General features: G+C 34.3%; 1 protein-coding gene and 1 pseudogene across 1 annotated transcript in view; both read right to left on the bottom strand.

Annotated features, from left to right (window-relative positions):
* Positions 1–2,031, bottom strand: part of LOC149848874 (geraniol 8-hydroxylase-like) — a 181,487-nt gene extending 179,456 nt beyond the window's left edge. The window contains exon 1 of the mRNA XM_090005528.1: positions 1,874–2,031. Coding sequence (XP_089861654.1) covers positions 1,874–2,031 — 158 coding nt within the window. The remainder of the gene's footprint in view (positions 1–1,873) is intronic.
* A 13,233-nt stretch (positions 2,032–15,264) lies between these two features.
* Positions 15,265–16,429, bottom strand: LOC149848873 (ETHYLENE INSENSITIVE 3-like 3 protein pseudogene; annotated as a pseudogene).
* Between the last annotated feature and the right edge of the window lie 2,582 nt (positions 16,430–19,011).

Raw genomic sequence — 19,011 nt, 5'->3', positions numbered from 1 at the left:
TTGGGCATAGAAGGTGAATCAGAATGCTCGATTTACATTACCCAGCAATCACCTACAGGCCCTCTGGAATCATTCCAGAGAATTGGATAGCCTCTGGTCCCTTCTTCTCTTTCTCTGTCATTAATTAGTGAATCGCTGGGCCAATGGGAACTTTTGCTTTCTAAGTTCTGAACTCGATGGCGGTGACCTCTCGAAGGTGAGGAAAAAATGAGTGAGATCCTCTCATCCATTAAGAGAGCATCATGGAAAAGTTGCATGGTATCGTTCCTCCCATTTCAGTAAAATGATTTCAGTCTAAGAACAGCATCATTCGTGGATGAGTGTTGAATAATTAACCTTGAAACTTTAATGCTTTACTACAAAAATCTGGAAATTTTTTGATTTCAAGCTCTAATGTTTGGAGGAGTCTTATGGCTATAATAATATCTTGTCAGATATCTACAACTATATTTTTGATTAGCAGCTAAGCATTGATGCCTGTGTATTCCCCTTTCCATTATTAATATGCATTTGCTGAAGGCAGTTAAGGTTTGGAGCAAACTAGTTGTCGCTGGGCGTAACTGCGATGTCCATTTGAGGGAGAAAACCCACATATCTCCCTCTATATAATTCAAAAAGCTGAATATCTGCGGCTGACCTTCCTGAGCGTCCTCTTATCAGCAGATCATTAACTCTGGATTGGCTGTGAAAGGAGAGCTGAACCATCAGACCTGTTTGCTTCAGAATTTGAACCCAGAAATTACAGGTATGGTGGGCTAGTGATTGACAATCCACTAGAGGTATGCTTGACTCCATAGAGCTTGTACATTCATTTTATTTCTGATTTTTACATTGCTCTTCATTTGTCCAATTCATAGGCATTGATTTGTGTCATTCCATTCATGCAACATCTAGTTTCATCAGATTCATCATACCAATTTTTGAGTATCCATTCCCTGCATCTATGCTTCGTAAATACAACATTTACATTTTAACTGAATTTGCTTTCTGATTCATATATAATATATTGATCAAATAATCCAATTGGATTCAGTTGCCATAATAAGTTTACTTTTGATAGTTGTCTGAATAATGGATTTGATCTGTTGTGACAACCGAGGTCATTGCTCGATGGACCCATGTGAGATTTTACATTGCAACCTAATGGATGAGTCCCAGCCACAAGAAATTTAATTCAGCTGTCATCATCAAAATCGATCTGCTAAAACTGATATGCAGCTGGTAGCCCAGATTTTGTATAGCAAACAGTTAGCGTGTTGGGGCACAAGCATCGTCCTTGCCACTTTGGCACCTCCATTATGAGCTACCACCCTCCAAGCCACAGCCTTACCCTTCAAACCCTGTACACCACCATTAAAAGACAAAGACCGCCACATGTCTGGAAGTGCTTCATAGCCAAGTCATGTTTGCCCTGCAAACGTCACACTTGATATTAAGGGATCCTCACATAAGAAATTCTCAAAGTAGTTGCAACCAGAATTTTCTGTTGGTTTGATCTCTGCAAAGGAAGGCTAACTTTGTGTTTTGTTTGATGTGCCAAGTTGAAAACCTGTACTGTCATATATTAGAAGAAAGGATGGCAACAGGGGCTAGCAAATTCCAAGTAGATTTCTATTAACTAGTGTTACCTGTGCATGACAGGCTAAGTTTATAGTTTATACATCACCATTAATTGCATATATCTGTGCATCACTTTCTTACATATCAGTCATCATATTGTAATTCGTGGCACACACCTCATTTCTTGCACATTCACCTGTATCCACCTTGCATTCCATTGCCGCACCTACGCAATTATCATTTGTTGTGCACCTATGCACTCCAATTTCCAGCATATCTGTACACCCCAGTTCTCACACATATTCATTATTACTTGACCACCTTCACAACACCCTGTTGTATCCACATATCTGTTGTAGCTTCTTCACCAACACACCAACAACACCCCTTTGCTACAATTATCACAACATACATGCCCACAATGCATTTCCACATTGCTACACCCTTACAGTAACCCACAGTTGCTCCCATCTATCTTGTCACCTACCACCTCTTCTTTGAATCTCAATGGAGGCTTCAGCAGGATATTATCCATGTCCAGCATCAACTTTTACTGCAAAATACCTGGCTACTACTAAGAGTGAATCTGATGACTTACAACTGCAACTTTTTCTGGATTGGCCATGTTAAGCTGCCAAGGGAAAATACCTTGAGTTGTGGTGCATCAATTCCCACAGGTGTTGAGTTATATGTCACCAATCTGAAGCGTAGGTCCTATGAGAATGAATTTCGTTGTTGTGTGATCCTTTCATATATTGTCTAGAGCTTATAGGTTGTATAGCATTTGCTTGTTAGTTAAATCAAGGTATTAGCATGTTGATTAATAGGAATCTTAGATATATTATAACATCCCTCACCATCTTCATTTGTGCTCAGGTACCTCTTCATATATAAATATTGACTTTGACATGATCCGCTTCCATATTTTGGCATCCTTACTGAGTATTAACTTTGTTTTACAGAGAAATGTGGATGTTTGAATTTCTTTTTTTTTCTAGATTAGGAATTTGAATTCCAATGTGATTTAAAGTTTGTAATAGCTAGAGAATTCTTTACATTTCCAGCTTTAGATTAGAATGGATGAGCATGTAAATAACATTTGTTTCATTATTTTTCTCTATTTTAAGAATTCACAAATGGGACCACGAATGGCACGTGCACCATCTTATAAAAGGTGATTAATCCTAAGTTGAAGATTTACATCAATGGCCATAGTCAAGATGTGGACAAGACTTAGGATTTTCATCTTTTATGGGATAACACTGGATCCCCATATGATCCTTTTAAAAAAAAATCATCATATTTTTCTAAATATTTTCCTCTTTTATCAGAGTTTAGTTTAAAATTAGATCAATATATATATCAATGGCCATAGTCAGGATATATTGAGAGTTAATTTTATTTTAAACTCTATAAAAGCACCAAAATGTGTTTTATTCTTCACCTGAATTTAAATATAGATTATTATATAATACATTCAATGACCATATTCAGGGATATATTATATCTTCAATCTTATTTTAATTCACTTAAAGAATGAAATATGATTTTCAAATATAATTTCAAAATTCTTTAAATTCATTAATTATTTAAGATAGAACAACATCATATTTTCAAAAAAAAATTTCAAAAATCCAAGTGATTTCCTTCAGATATCTTCTTCACTTCTCAAATCAATTTTCAAACTTCTGTAAATTCAAATACCATCCTCAGATTCTAACTTTAAATTCGAAGTCCAATTCGACTTTGAAATTCATTTTGTACATTCCACACGTCAAAATCTAATTCAAATCAAAATTTCCAAGTTCAATTAACTTTGAAATTTCTGATTCATCTTCTGATTCAAAAATCCAGTTTACTTTCTTATCTTTAAATTCAAAAATCAAAGTTTGAGATTGATTCTGAATCTAAAAAATTTGACTCTTCTTAAATTTTAAATTCAATCTGGGTTTTCAAAACCCAGATCCATCTTCAAAAGTCTCATTTGGATTTTCATAATCCAAATCCAAAGTTAGAACCCAATCCCAACTTGGATCTAGTCATCCAAAAGCAATCTCCACTTTTGGATCTCCGATTTCAGATCCAAAATCCATTTTTGGATCCAGAATCTAACTTCATCTTGGATCTCAGACTTCAGATCCAAAACCCATTTTAGGATCCAGAATCCAATTTCATCTTGGATCTCAGACTTCAGATCCAAATTCCATTCCAAATTTCGGATCCAATTCCATCTTGAATCTCAAGCTTCAGATCCAAATTCCATCTTAGATTCCAGATCTTAGATCCAATTCCATTTAAGATCCAGATTTCAACTTCATCATTGGATCTCAGATTTCAGGTCCAATTCTCATTTAGGATTCTAAATCCAGAATTCAACTTCATCTTGGATCTCAGACTTCAGATCCAAATTCCACTTAGGATCCAGATTTCCAAATGCAACTCCATCTTGGATCTCAGGCTTCAGATCCATATTCCATTTAGAATTTCAGACTTTGGATCTAAATCCATTTAAGATGCCAGATTCCAAATCCAAGTTTATCCTGATTCCCAAATTCCAAAAACCAACTCCATTTTCATATCCCATCTAGATCTCTTAATCCAATTCTATTTTTCAAACTCAATTTGGATTTCTCAAGTCCCATCTTGATTTCAAAATTTCAAAATTGGAATTCAATTCCATTTTCTCTCCTAAATCCATTTTCAAAATTCAAATTCAAAGTTAATTGCTGACTTTGAAACTTCCTTTCTTTTTCTTTCATCTTAATTTCAAATCATTCTTTTCAAAAATCAAAGATTTATTCTCCCAAACTCTGACTATTTCAAAGACTTAGAATTTTAAATCTCAAGTTCTAAGTTAAAAACCATTTCTTCACTCTATCATCAGATTCATCTAAAAAACACTTGGAGATTTTCAAAATCCTTTTTCAAAAAGAGCATACATCCTTCTATTGCACAAGCATGATTCTTTGTGCATTTAGACTTTGAATAAATTCTTAGATAATCTTTTAGCAAAGCAAAAAGGCATAAATTCGATCCTTGGTTCGATTACCCCTGGTAAAGGCGTCAGGAACAATCGAACCTCGTACCGACGAGCGAGCCCCATCTCCTGATTTTTCCCGCAAATATTTCAAAACGGAGGTGAGTTATTTTTTTAAATATCTTCAAAATTAAGGTCAAGTGAGACCCTGCAAAAGAGTTTCTCTCTTTTCTTCCATTTTCTCATTTTCTCTTCTTCTTTTCTATCTTTTATTCCCCTTCAAAAGGGGAATAGAGGTTAGAAAGGCGAAGAAAAAGAAAAAGAGGAATAAGAGGAAAAATTTTGCGATGATCACAGTACCCAAAGCTCTTCGCCCCTGCATACACTAGTGCTAAGACCAGATGTAAGAAACAACCTAAATCTAGACTAAACTAATCTAAATACTTGTAATTCAACTTACAAAAGAAAAGACTAACTAACAATGCTATGCTAACTATGTCAGAATTAACTAACTATGCTAGATAAATAACAAAACAAATTCTAATTTAATTATGAAAATAAAGAAATGCAGGAAATCACAAACTATGTTCTCTAAAACCCACCTGTCTAATCGCTCCTTGAAGAATGTATTTCAGTGAATCCTAGAAAAATAGTAAGTAAATCCTATATTTACTAACTATGTTAATCCTATTAACTAGAAAAATAATGACAACTAACTAACTAAACACAGATTAATAAACTGGAATTGAAGAAATAACAGAATATATTCGTTGTTCCCCAGCAACGGCACCAAAATTTGGTTGCACTTTTTGTAATTGTATTTTTAAAAGATATTTTTTAATAAAATAGTTGGGAAATCGTCAACCAAAAATAATAAAAACCGACTTTCCACGAATGTGGCAAGTACAGGTCGAATCCACAAGGAACGGGAACTATCTAAATTATTTCTAAGAATTTCAATTTATTAATATCAAACTCATAATCTCAGTTAATCAATACAAATCTAAAGGAATTACAACTAAAAAATACAGATAACTAAAAACAAAATTCTAATTCTTCTCCAGATCACCAAGGGTAATTTCATCCTTTCACCAAGTATAACCTTTTCGCACTTGACAAGATTAATCTTGTAATCTGTAGTAAGCTTATTAACCTAACAAAAAGAAAAGAACAAGTCAGTACACAATTATGATAAATAAATCTAGAAATTATGCTAAACCTAATTCTACGAGGAATTGCTGAACTAAATTCTAATTAAAACTAAAAATAATCTAAAATATCAATTCTAAATACACCAACTAATTATTCTAACTCTATCTAAGTTAATTGTTGCAAATGTACTAACTAACATGCGGAAAAAATAGTAAACTACCGAAAATCACAAAAGTAAGAAAATGACTATTTTACCCTCAACTAGTGAAAAAGTGGATTCTGACAACTTTTCGCAAACAGAGAATTTGAAAGGGAAAATGAAGTTTAAATTTCTTCTGATCTGTTTCACGAAATTTCTTCTGATCTGTTTCTAACAGATTCAAGAATTTTTCAGACTTTACAGATTTAAAAAATTCGTGCTGAAGCTCCAAATATAAGCATTTCAAATTCATGAAAATTCAATAAATCGTAGGTCTCGAAACTGAAAAAACTGAAAAAGCTCATTTTGAAAAATGCTTAAAAATCAAACCAAATCAACTCGAAATGAGCTGATTTTTGGTCTGCTGATAGTGAAACACAGATGAAGAGAATAAAAGAGAAATTCTTGAGAAAACTCCAAAAAATTGCACATAAATAGACGAGTGCAAGATGCAGTAAAAATCGGGTTTTTGAATCAATGCACTATTCACTTGGAAAAACAGTCTACTTGCACTATGACCTTGAATGCGGTGTAAAAACAGCCCTAAACACTAATAACAACTGTTAAACTACAGAAAATGATAGTAATTAAATTAACTATGCGAACATGTAAATAAACTAAATACGCGAATTTGCAATTTGATCTAACAAATGCCACACTTGAACTAATGTAAAATAATATGTATGAACTAAGAACAAATCTATGTTAATGAACTAATCCTAATACTGCATCTTAATATAAACTAAACAATTGACTAACAACACGAAAGTTCAATCCAAAGCTTAATTAATTTTAGTAGGAACAAGACATCAACTCAAAGTTAATTAGTTAACTTAACTAAGGTGGTTGACTGTGATCATCGCAAAATTTTCTATCTCTCTTGTATTTCTCTCTCTTCCTTCTCTTTTCCTTTCTAATCCCTATTTCTCCCTTTTGAAGGGAGAAATAAAAGACAGAAATGAAGAGAGAGGAGAAAAGAAAGAAAAGAAGAGAGAGAGGAACTCTTTTGCGAAGGTCTCACTTGATCTTAATTTTTGAAAATATTTAAGAAAATAACTCGCCTCCATTTTTGAAATATTTGCGGGAAAAATTAAGAGATGGGGCTCGCTCGTCGGTACGAGGTTCGACCGTTCCTGACGCCTTTACCAGGGGTAATCAAACCAAGGGTCGAATTTATGCCTTTTTGCTTTGCTAAAATATCATCTAAGAATTTATTCTAAGTCTAGATGCACAAAGAATCATGCTTGTGCAATGCAAGGATGTATGCTCTTTTGAAAAGAATGATTTTGCAAATCTAAGATTTTTCAAGTGTTTCTGAGATGAATTTGATAATAGAGTGAAGAAATGGTTTCTAACTTAGAACTTGAGATAGATCTTGGATAGATATTTAAAGTTCTAAGCCTTTGAAATAATCAGAGTTTGGGAAAATAAATCTGGACTTTAAAAGGAATGATTTTGAAGCTGAGATAAAAGGAAAAGAAATGAAGTTTCAAAGTCAGAAATGGACTTTGAATTAGAATTTTGAACCCGGATGAATGTTTGAAATGGAATTGAATTCCAGCTTTGAAGTTTGACATCGGAATGAGATTTAAGAAATCTAAATAGAATTGGGTTTAAGAGAAATTGAATTGGTTTTTGGAATTTGGAAATCAAGATAGACTTGGATTTGCAATCAGGCATCCTAAATGGAATTGGGTCTGAAGTCTGGAATTCTAAATGGAATCTGGATCTGAAGTCTGAGATCCAGGATGGAATTGAATCTGAGATTTGGATTTGAATCCTAAAATGGGAATTGGATCTAAAATCTAAGATCCAATGATGAAGTTAAATTCTGGATTTTAAATGGAATTGGATCCAAGATCTGGAATCCAAGATCTGGAATCCAAGATGGAATTTGGATCTGAAGTCTGAGATCCAAGATGGAATTGGATTCTGGATCCTAAATGGAATTTGGATCTGAAGTCTGAGATACAAGATGGAATTGGATTCTGGTTTCTAAAATAGAATTTGGATCTGAAGTCTGAAATGAAATTTGGATCTGAAGTCTGAGACCCAAGATGAAATTTAATTCTAGGATCCTAAATAGAATTGGATCTGAAGTTTGAGATCCAAAATGAAGTTGAATTCTGGAATCTGGATTCCTAAATGGAGTTGGATCTGAAGTCTGAGATCCAAAATGAAGTTGAATCCTGGATCTAGAATCCTGAATGGGAATTGGATATGAAATCTAAGATCCAAGATGAAGTTGGATTTTGGATCCTAAATGAAATTGGATAAAAGATCTGGAATCCAAGATGGAATTTGGATCTGAAGTCTGAGATCCAAGATGGAATTGGATCTGAAATCTGGAATGGAATTTTGGATCTGAAGTCTAAGATCCAAAAAGTGGAGATTGCATTTGGAAATATGGATCCAAGTTGGGATTGGGTTCTAACTTTGGATTTGGATTTTGAAAGTCCAAATGGGACTTTTGAAGATGGGTCTGGGTTAAAACCCAGATTGAATTTAAAATTTAAGAAGAGTCAAATTTTGAGATTCAGAATCAATCTCAAACTTTGATTTTGAATTTGAAGATAAGAAAATAAACTTGATTTTGAATCAGAAGATGAATCAGAAACTTCAAAGTTAATTTGAACTTTGAACTTTGAACTTTGAATTTTGATTTGGAAATTGAAGTTTTGAATACAACATGAATTTGAAATTTCAAAGTCAATTTGGACTTTGAAATCGAATTTTGAATCTTGAAAATTTGAATTTGAAATAGAAACTTGAAGAAAGATGTTCAAGATCACTAGGGTTTTTAAAAAAGAATTTTGAAAATATGATGCAATTCTATCCTAAATGATGAATGAATTTAAAGAATTTGAAATTGGATTTGAAAATCCTATTTTATTCTTTAAGTGAATTAAAATAAGATTGAAGATATAATACATCCCTGACTATGGTCATTGAATGTATTATATAATAATCACATTTAAATTCAGGTGAAGAATAAAATAAATTTTGGTGCTTTTATAGAGTTTATAATGAAATTAACTCTCAATATATCCTGACTATGGCCATTGATATATATATTGAATTAATTTTAAACTAAACTCTGATAAAAGAGGAAAATATTTAAAGAAAACATAATGATTTTTGAAAAAGGATCCAGTGTGGATCCAATGTTATTCCATAAAAGATGAAAATCCTAAGTTTTGTTTACATCCTGACTATGGCCATTGATGTAAATCATTAACTTAGGATTTGATCACCTCCTATTAGAATGGTGCACGTGCCATTCGTGTTTCCCATTTGTGAATTTTCAAAAATAAAGGAAAATAATGAAACAAATGATATTTATATGCTCATTTATTCTATCTAAGACTAGAAATATTGAGCTTTTCATTAATGTCTAGCTTATTACAACACTGAAACTAAAAATATCAAAAGCTTCCAGTTCGGCTTTTCACATATTCCTGCAAAAAGAGGAGTTAGCACAATGCCAAGATGGAAGGAATTAGGCTATGAATGCAAAATGTAGATGGTTAATTCTAAATTAAGATGTTGTACTCATGCTGAATGAAAGATGCACATGGCATAATATGAGAAAATATACATGTATATATATACATGTATATGTATGCATACATACATATGTATATATTAGCAATACCATAGGCAAACGGGGACCTATATGTGAATGGGTATATGCAATGGATGAAAGCAAGAGCCAGGATGGTCCATCATGAAATGTGGTAATTCCTGATGAACCACCATAGAAAGGAAGAGACACGGTGGTTCATTGTGAACCACTGTGAAACATGACAGCTATGGTAGTTCTTGATGACTACCATAGAGGAAAGGGGACGCAGTGGTTCATTGTGAACCACTGTGAAAACACAACGGTTATGGTAGTTCATTATTGAACTACCATAGAGGAAAAGAAGACAGAGTGATTCATTGTGAACCACTTTGAAAACACAGCAGGGTGCTGAGCATACAGATAATATATGAATGAATGTAATGAGAGGATGAAGTAATATGTGTTGTAATCACAGGAGATGAAGATGTTGTTCTATAGTTGTAACAGTGTAAATGGAGTGTTGGGACTGGATCTAACATAACCAAAACCACTAACAGGAAATTTTATGAAATGCAGATGTTGTGCAGATACAAAGAATGCAGTTGTGCTGTGACAGGTGCTGCTAATATAGGTGATGTGGCTGTGTATAGGTGCAGATGTGCTGCAATTAATATAATGGGATATGTCAATGGAAGATGTAGCGCAATAGGTAAATGCCAATACAGGTGAACTAAATATTTGATTGCAAGAGAGACAGGATCCCTTGATATTTCATTCAAGATGATTTAATTATGTCAACAACATGATTAATCAAAGAGGCCATATGCCTTAAAATTGCCAGATATGATCTATCATACATATCACCCACTATGTCATTCTCAAATTTTCAATGCACAACCCCTGCTACATAAAGTATTTACGAAAAGATTGTAATAACCAAAAATCAGAGGGTATCAAACAAATTTACAAAACTACTAATATAACATCGATTTTAAAAAGGGAAGATGGAGACCATAGACTACAGAAATTATAAAGCAAGTGAAACAATATTGACAAAAAATGAATAATGGGTTGTTTTGAGACAACAAAACCCTGATTGAATTCTAGTTTGAAATAGCAATGGTGCAGGAATGTCTGTGCCAGCAGTTTCAGGAAAATTGAATACATACCTTAATCAGTGGCCTTAAAATTAAATTGATCGATCAATCAATTGGTTGGAATTTGAAAGGATCGTGGGTTCCTCCTTTCAACTCGAGGAGTAGATCAAACCTGGCTGGTTCCTTAGTGATCTGTAATCTTCAGCAGAGAAGCATGTGAAGAAATTCACCTTTGTGATTGTCCTACTTGCACAAAAGAGGATGCTACTGCATCGTGATGTACTGGAGTGGCTGAGATATGTTGTAGATTATGAGCAAAGTCAGCTTGCTGACTTGTAAATCCTTTACCAGAACATTTAGCATATATCAACACCAAATCATACTAATTTGATTCCATTGCTTCTTCATCTTGATAGCCTAGCTATCTCAGTAGTTTTGAAACTATAATGAGGAATATTGAAAGCATCTTGATTAATTCCAAACACAACGTCAACTCATCAAAATCCATTATGATGAAACCTATACCTCTTTCAGAGGATTTTGTCTACAGAGCAGAGAGTCTAAGCATTTAGATGTAAGAGCAGTAGGGTCTCTTGACACAAGAATCTCCTGTTCATTTACACACTTGAACTGGTATTCCAGAAGCATTACTGGACACAGGGAAATCGCAACCCCGACTGTGGGCTGAGCTAGAGATGTATCATAATAATGCAGAAAAATTTATATGCTAAAAAATGATATAACAAAATTCCAGAAATATTGATGACACATAACATGCAAAATAAGAGGGAGCAACTAATATAATGAAACCAACGAAAGAGAGAGAGCGGGTAAAGAGAACAAAATTCAAATTTCAATAATAAATGGATTCTATGTAGGGAGCTTAGACTAAAATCATGAGAATTTAGAATAAAAGCTTATATGGCTAGGTAATGGATATACAAGGGAATCACACAAAATGGCTTTGTACATGGGAATCACACAACAATGAGTTTGATCCATCACTACAGGGGACTGTATGAGCTAGATGACCCTTCCCAATAGGTCCACCCTTGATATATTTTTTCAGCAATTAATTATCAAAAAAAGCCTCTGTTCCACTTGAAACCAAGAACGATATAATGAAGTAATACAAGATGTGTCATGTGAATGAAGTGTAATAAGATGGAGCATGGTGAGCTGGGTGCTGCAATGGAAGCCACAAATGATGTAAGATAGTGTTGATGTGTGATTAGGGATGTAACAGGGAAGGTATAACAGTGACTATTCAAAACAAAACATGTTAGGACCATAAACAATCAACAAGGAAAAGGAAATAAAGATTATGAACCTTAGTGCAAATAACCTTCTTATGTTTACAAGTCTTTAATAGAAATCACCTTCTAGAGATTGAGATCTTTTAAGAGTAATTTACTTATTAACAAGATGATAAGCTACAGAACAACATTTTTATTTGTCTCACCTTTGCAGAGCTCAGATCATGGTGGACTTTATCAGAAGGATTAACGAGACCAAACAAGAGCATCTAACAACATAGGTGCTTTTAATACACATCCCTTAACGTCCTTCCCAGAGACTTATCCAAGAGAATCCACCTTTTTGCCTTCTTTCTGAAATGAGCCTGTCGATGGTAAATGCAAACTATTATTATTTTTTTTTGGCACCAAAGAGTCCTTACGTGATGATGTTTCCAACAACGCAACAGAATATACAACACCCTTAGAATCTTGACACCTCTTTATTCTAGTAAAATCTGTAACTTCATCATGAAAAACTATCTTTTGTTATTTGCAAACTCATCAAAAATGATTGCTCCTCAAAAATGGTTCAACTCAAAAAGTTTGTTTGTTCTGGAATGAGCTCAGATTTTAAAAGGTAACCAAGATCAATTGTGTTCCCACGGATTAGCCAAAACGAAATTGTAGAAAAGCTACCGCGACAGAGGTTTTCTGAGGCAGATCCGCAGGAGGTAAATGCAGCCAACAACGAGCCATCATGCACAACATGAGATCTTCTTAATGTTAAAGCAGTGGATCTAATTACTGAAGCAAATTAACAGAACTAAACTAAAAGATTTAAATTACGCATACAATTCACCTTGGTTCTTCTGGACTGTCGGTTGCATAATGAATTCTTACCAATGTGATTGGTATTGTCCCTGGCTTGTTAAGGTCGCCATTTACTATCGTTGCACCCGAATCACGAAGGAGGTCAGCAGAAGGTATGAATGGATTGATACAGAAAATTGCAAGACCCCTGTAATTCTGATAGGAGTCCCAAGTACCAGGCTGCTTGCTGAAATTGTATCATTAAAATATTATGGTTGATGATCTGAAAGGCTTTCACAGTAACTATCATAATAGATTTTGCCATCACTCGGAGGTAGAGCCAAAGGAGCTTTACGCAAGTGAGTTTTGACCTTCCTAAACACACCATCTTCTTAGTTAATCATCAAAATCCATAAGAAAAACTCCCACCGTTTCACATCTATGCCCTTACAAGCCTCTAGCGGCAGGGATGTGTTATCGTCGCAAAAATTTTCCCTTTCTTCCCTTCCTTGCGGAAGAGAGAGGGAAATGCTTTCGCGATTCAAACTTGACCGGATTTTGGAAATTGTTTTGAAATACTCACCTCCATTTTTGAAAATTGTGGGAAAATCCATGGGATGGGGCTCGACCTGTCGGTACGAGGTTCGACCGTTCCTGCCGCCTTTAACATGGGTAATCGAACCAAGGACCAAAATTGTGCTTGACTTAGTAAAATCATCGAAATTGTGTTCTATCCTAAATGCACAGAGAATTCAGGCATGTCCTATGCAATTTTGTAAAATGCAAGTTGGAAAATATGATGCATGCTTAGAAAATATTTGGAGTTGAAAATTTTTCAGGAAAAGATGAAAATCAATCTCTCAGGAAACTCAGACGAAGAAGGTTTGAAATCTCAAGAAAGTTTATAAAGATTTGGAAAATCTTGAAGAAGTGAGAATCTCGAGAAAATCTTGAGAAAGTTTATAAGGACTTGGAAAACCATGAAGAAATGAGAATCTCAGGAAACTGAAGGAATTCTTGAGAAAAGATGAATATTTGAAAAGGAAAACACTTATCAGGAAAACTCAGACTTTGAGAATTTTCTTAGGAAAATGAGGGAAAATCTATAAGAAAACTCATTGGAGAAGGAAATTCAGAACTTAGGAAATTGAAATCCTGAAAATATTGTCCTTGAAATATTTGAAAATCGATTTTTTGTTTCTTGAGAAAGATGAAAATTCCTTTTGAAAATGGATCTTAAGAAAATAACTTTTTAAGGAAAATCACGGGAAAACTTTGATTTGGGAAATCCAACTCCGAATATCATCATAGTTTCTTAAGGAATCGATTTCCATGAAGTGAAAATTACTTGAGAAAATCATGAGAAAAACAGATGATGCAGATGATTTGAATGAATGAATGCACTTTAAAAAGATTTCTGAAAAAATTGTTGGAAAAATGTGTATTAAGCCAAAGTAAATCCTTCACATATTCTGACTGTGGCCATGAATATGTTCAGAGTTTACTTGAGTTAATTCACAATATTTTGAAAAATTGGAAATATGATGTGCATTTTTAAAATAGCCTAAGAGTGTAGGCTCAATGTGATTGGTAGAGAGATGATGGATCTGGGTCTCGTCCATATTCCGACTAGGGCCATAAATATGGACTCCACCGAGTTCATCAACTCTCTAAGAGTTGGTGCACGTGTCATTCGTGTTCATCCACGGTGAATTTTGAAAATTGAGATATATATGCATTATAGAATCAAGATATTACTGAAATCAAACTATATGAGATGCATCCTAATCTACGCAGTAAAAGTAAATATTATTCCAAGGTTTACATTTGATTGTTACATTGGTAACATAAAGTAAAAAAAAAAATGAAATGGAGGCAAGGAATCAACATCTTCTAGATTTTCCTGCAAAATGAGAATTAGTACAAGATAACCAAAGAAATGGACAAATATATATAATATATACAACGAAGATATATATATATATATATCAAAATGCTACAATTGGTGCTAAATGACATGTAGCACTGGAGGTGTATTTATATGAGAAATTAGATACATGGATGCTCATATATGGAAGTAAAAGCACATGAAAGGGGCCATATGTAAATATAAGTATATATATATATATGTATATATATATACATATATACGTATACATATAGGTAAATATACATAGATATACATATATTTATATATATATATATATATATATATATATATATATATATATACATATATATATATATATATACATATAATGAGAAAATATACATATTAATGGAAATTCCATATAATGGGTAAAATCAGAAAATACAGGTATATACAGTTTCTGTAGGGGATTTCACAAAGCTGTAATTTCCAAATTATAACATATTTTGCAGTAAAATCGAGTATGGAGCTTTTCTATATATCAATAATGAAGCGTGCAAAAGAGGATATAGAGATCATGAACGGATATGGATATATCCGTTCGTGAAGGTGGCTGTTTATCAAGACTGGATACCTGCAGAAAAGAGAATGGTAAATACCTAACATAGATAATATACAGGAATTGTGCTACAGAAGCACCATGGATTGGCTTTCAAGGGTGTTGTGAAAAACATAATGGAGATATGAAGATACCATGGAAAGTGTAGTGAGAATAAAGGAAAAGGTGCAAGTGATGCTACAATGGGGTGATGTTATAACAAGTGGCAACAACAAGAATTTGATGAACATGAACTAACTGCAAAATGAAAATTACAATAAACAGGAAAACTGAGATATATGGAATGGATGACAGAAAGAAAAATTGGATAAAGGAAGACGTATGAATGAAAACACCACAGGAAAATGCTTGGAAAACAGGAAATTGAAAGAAAACAAAAAAAAAAAAACTGGAAATTCAAGAAACAAAACAAACAGGACATTCAAGAAGTAAAAGACACTGGGAAATATAACATTGAATAAACAGGAAATTCAGAGAACAAACAAGAAAAGCCCCAACATTTGCTTGTCCTTCATCATCCTTAGAATAAGCAGAACTAAAACCATGTTCACAACCATCAACATCATAATCATCACTGTTAGTAGTTGCAACATCCTGTCTTCCCCCATTATCACTCACTGGAGTTCCAGTCCTACCAGAAGTTCTATTCTCATCGTTGATTTGCTGAGTGAGTGACTCCTCTCTGCTCAAAACTGACAACTAAATTGAGCTTTCTTTTGCAGTCATCTTATCTTGCAGACACTTTTGACCGCTGAACGTGTCTCTTGACTTTGGCAATATCAGGAGACATATGCTTAATCACAGTAGTGAGGACTTCTATTTTCCATACCTTATTTAGATCATGTGGCTTCCTATATGGTGGCACTTGATCGATTGGAAGCCCTGACCATATCCACCAGTCTTCATTACCAGTAGGCCACCAAGGTGGTGGAATTCCCTTCTCCAGTGGGAACTTCCTCTGGGGTGGAACACAATGCTTGTAATTCCCTTGTTCCAAATGACTTGCAAAGAGTAAAAAAATTCATTTTTTTTTTGTTTTTGCTGGTCTGACAGAAATGAGGACATTGGCTGGGCTAGAAGAGATGAGAGGCAGCTGCTGGAGATGCTCTGCGGCTGGGTTGAAGAAGGTGAAGCCAGCTGTTTGAGATTTCAGCTGGTGTGATGAAGATGATGAGAGGTAGCTGCTGGAGGTGCCTGCGGCTTGGCTGAAGAAGGTGAGCTGAAGGAAGATGGGTGGCAGAGAGCTCCACGATGAGAAGGAAACCCCTGCAAAACCAAAAAAACCACTATCAATTGGCTCTCCCCTCTCTTCAGCCTCAATCGGCCAGTTATTTTCCCCCATGAATCAATAGCCTTCCCCCTTTTTAAAAAAATTTCCAGCCCCCTTGAAGAAAAACGCAGCCCCCCCCCCCATTCATGAGGTTCCGTTACCTACTTTTTGAAAATTTTTGAAATAACCGTTTCAAGAGGGCGCACCTTATGATTTTTCAAAATTTTGGTTTCATTTCCCTAAGTTTTAGGCAAAATTAGATTTATTTCTTTAGGGAAATTCGGCTATGCCATTTAAGGATACTTCCTTTTTTAAAAAAAAAAAATTATTTAAACAAATCAATAAAAAGGAAAAATAAAAAAAATGAATGTTGAAATAAATGAGAGGCTTTTATGGAAATGCCACCTCAATCCACTTTTAAAATCCATTTGAAAATAAAGTTTTGTTTTGTTTTTGCAAGTCTTTTATTTTCAATTGCGGTGCCACATGTGTGTGGGCCCACTAACTAAAATAAATAAATAAATATATAATACTGAGAAATTAAAAAGAAAAATTTGCAAATTGGTGCGATCTCCGGGTGGGTCCCGCTTGAGAATAAGAAACTTACCTGGAAGTCTGAGTATGATGCTAGTTCAAAGGCAAGTCTCCCTCCATTTATTTGAAAATACGAGATAAAACATTATTTGTTTTCAAGAATTTAGAAAAATTGGTTTTTCAGGGCAAAAATATGGATAAAATAAATGTAAAAAATTTTGTAAAGAGATTTAAAATCTTTTTGCAAAAAGTTTTAAGATAAAATCTTTAAAATCAATATCCAAATATCCAGATTGTTTTTCTTGAGAAAAACTTTTGTAATTCAAAGTCTTGAGGGTAAAATGGGAAAAATTGGTAATTTTGAATACCCAGAGTTTTAAAAATCAATTTGAAAAAGTTTAAAAATCAAATCTGGATTGACAATTTTGAAAATCAGGAGTGCTGGATCTCAAAATGACATGCTGTGTAATAAAATGATGCAATGCTATGCAAAGACATGTTCTATGAAATGTCACTCTGAGCTCGGACTTGGAAATTTTAGCTTTTTGTCCACAAAAAGGATTTTGAAATTTTGCAATTTGAAGATGTCTCTGAACCTAAATATAGAAATTTTGAGGCTCAAGAATGAAATTTTAGACTTTCTGCAAGGTCTAAACTCAGAAAATAACCATTTTGCCCTTCATTGATTCCGGAGAACTGAAATGTGCCGATTAAGGGCGATGTCAAGAAGGTGAGTAAAAATTTGAGGTGTTTACAGATGCCCCTCTTTGCTACTAAGCCGGCTTATGGTCGAGCTTAGTGGCAAAGAAAAACACTCCAAATTTGGGCTATATAAAAAAAATGCCCCAGTTAGAAGGATCTAACTGGGTATGAAGAAATTAAGCCCGAGGAAGATGGTAGATATGAAATGGAGAATAAATAGAAAAGATTTGTTCTGGTAAGAGTGAAATTCAGGTTTTTGCCCTTAACCTGGATGGGACAGAAGATGTTTCGTATGGAACGAAGCTCAGGTTTGACCCTTAACCTGACTGGGGAATGAGATATCTCATTGAAATGAGATTCAGGTTTGTACCCTTAATCTGATCGGGCGGAAAATGGAACACCTCATCAAAGGAGGCTCAGGTTTGTACCCTTATCCTGATCGGGCGAAAAATGGAGTACCTCATTGAATGAGGCTCAGGTTTATACCCTTATTCTGATAGGGTGGGAAATGGAATACCTCAATGAATGAGGCTCAGGTTTGTACCCTTATCCTGATCGGGTGGAAAATGGAATATTGGAAGGTGAATAAGACAACTTTTCTTGAAGATGAACGAGGCGATGGAAATGAAATTGTAAGAGGCAATTTTGGAAAATGATCAAGACGATCCGGTGAAATTTTCATCATCGTGAAATATGAAGAAGGTAAAAAGTAAGACGACTCTTTCGACAATGTAAAAGATGGATATGGCAATCTTTTGACGAGAATAAGGTAACTCTTTCGGCAACGCGAAAAACAGACAAGGAAAACTCTTTCAGAGAAGAGTAAGGCAACTCTTTTGACAACGCAAAAGATGAATAAGGCAATTTTTCTAACAAAGAATAAGGCAACTCTTTCGGTAATGCGAAAGATGAATGCAGGCGATCCAAAGGAACAAGGTGATTCTCTCGACAACGCAAAAGATGACAAAAGATAATCCGAAGTAAAAAGGCGATTCTTTCGACAACACGAAAGATGATAAGGCGATCCAAAGGAGTAAGGCGATTCTTTCGACAACGCGAAAGATGACAAAAGGCAATCTCTCGAAGGGGTCAAGATGCATCAATATGGACATCAAGCTCTCACTTATTGTCAGGATAGCTAGAAAATATTGTCAAAATGTTGAAAATTTGTTGATGCTCATTGTTGTGAAAATATTCCTTCTTTTCTACCTGAAGTATTACCTCCAAACAGGATTGACTTTATAGAATCAAGATTTGGAATCCAAATTGCTTGCGATTGACCTTCTTCAAAGAAGTTATCAATTTCCTTGATATGAATAGGAAAGAGAATTTGATATTATGAAAATAATTGATGAAAGAATATTGATAATAGAATTTCACAAGTTTAAAGAAGATTCTTGATAAATTTGGTAGTTTGA

The sequence above is a fragment of the Nuphar pumila genome, chromosome 1 (genome assembly GCF_984573655.1).
Source record: "Nuphar pumila chromosome 1, dmNupPumi1.hap1.1, whole genome shotgun sequence".
In the NCBI taxonomy this organism is placed as follows: Eukaryota; Viridiplantae; Streptophyta; class Magnoliopsida; order Nymphaeales; family Nymphaeaceae; genus Nuphar; species Nuphar pumila.
This window is presented reverse-complemented; position numbering and strand designations above follow the sequence as displayed.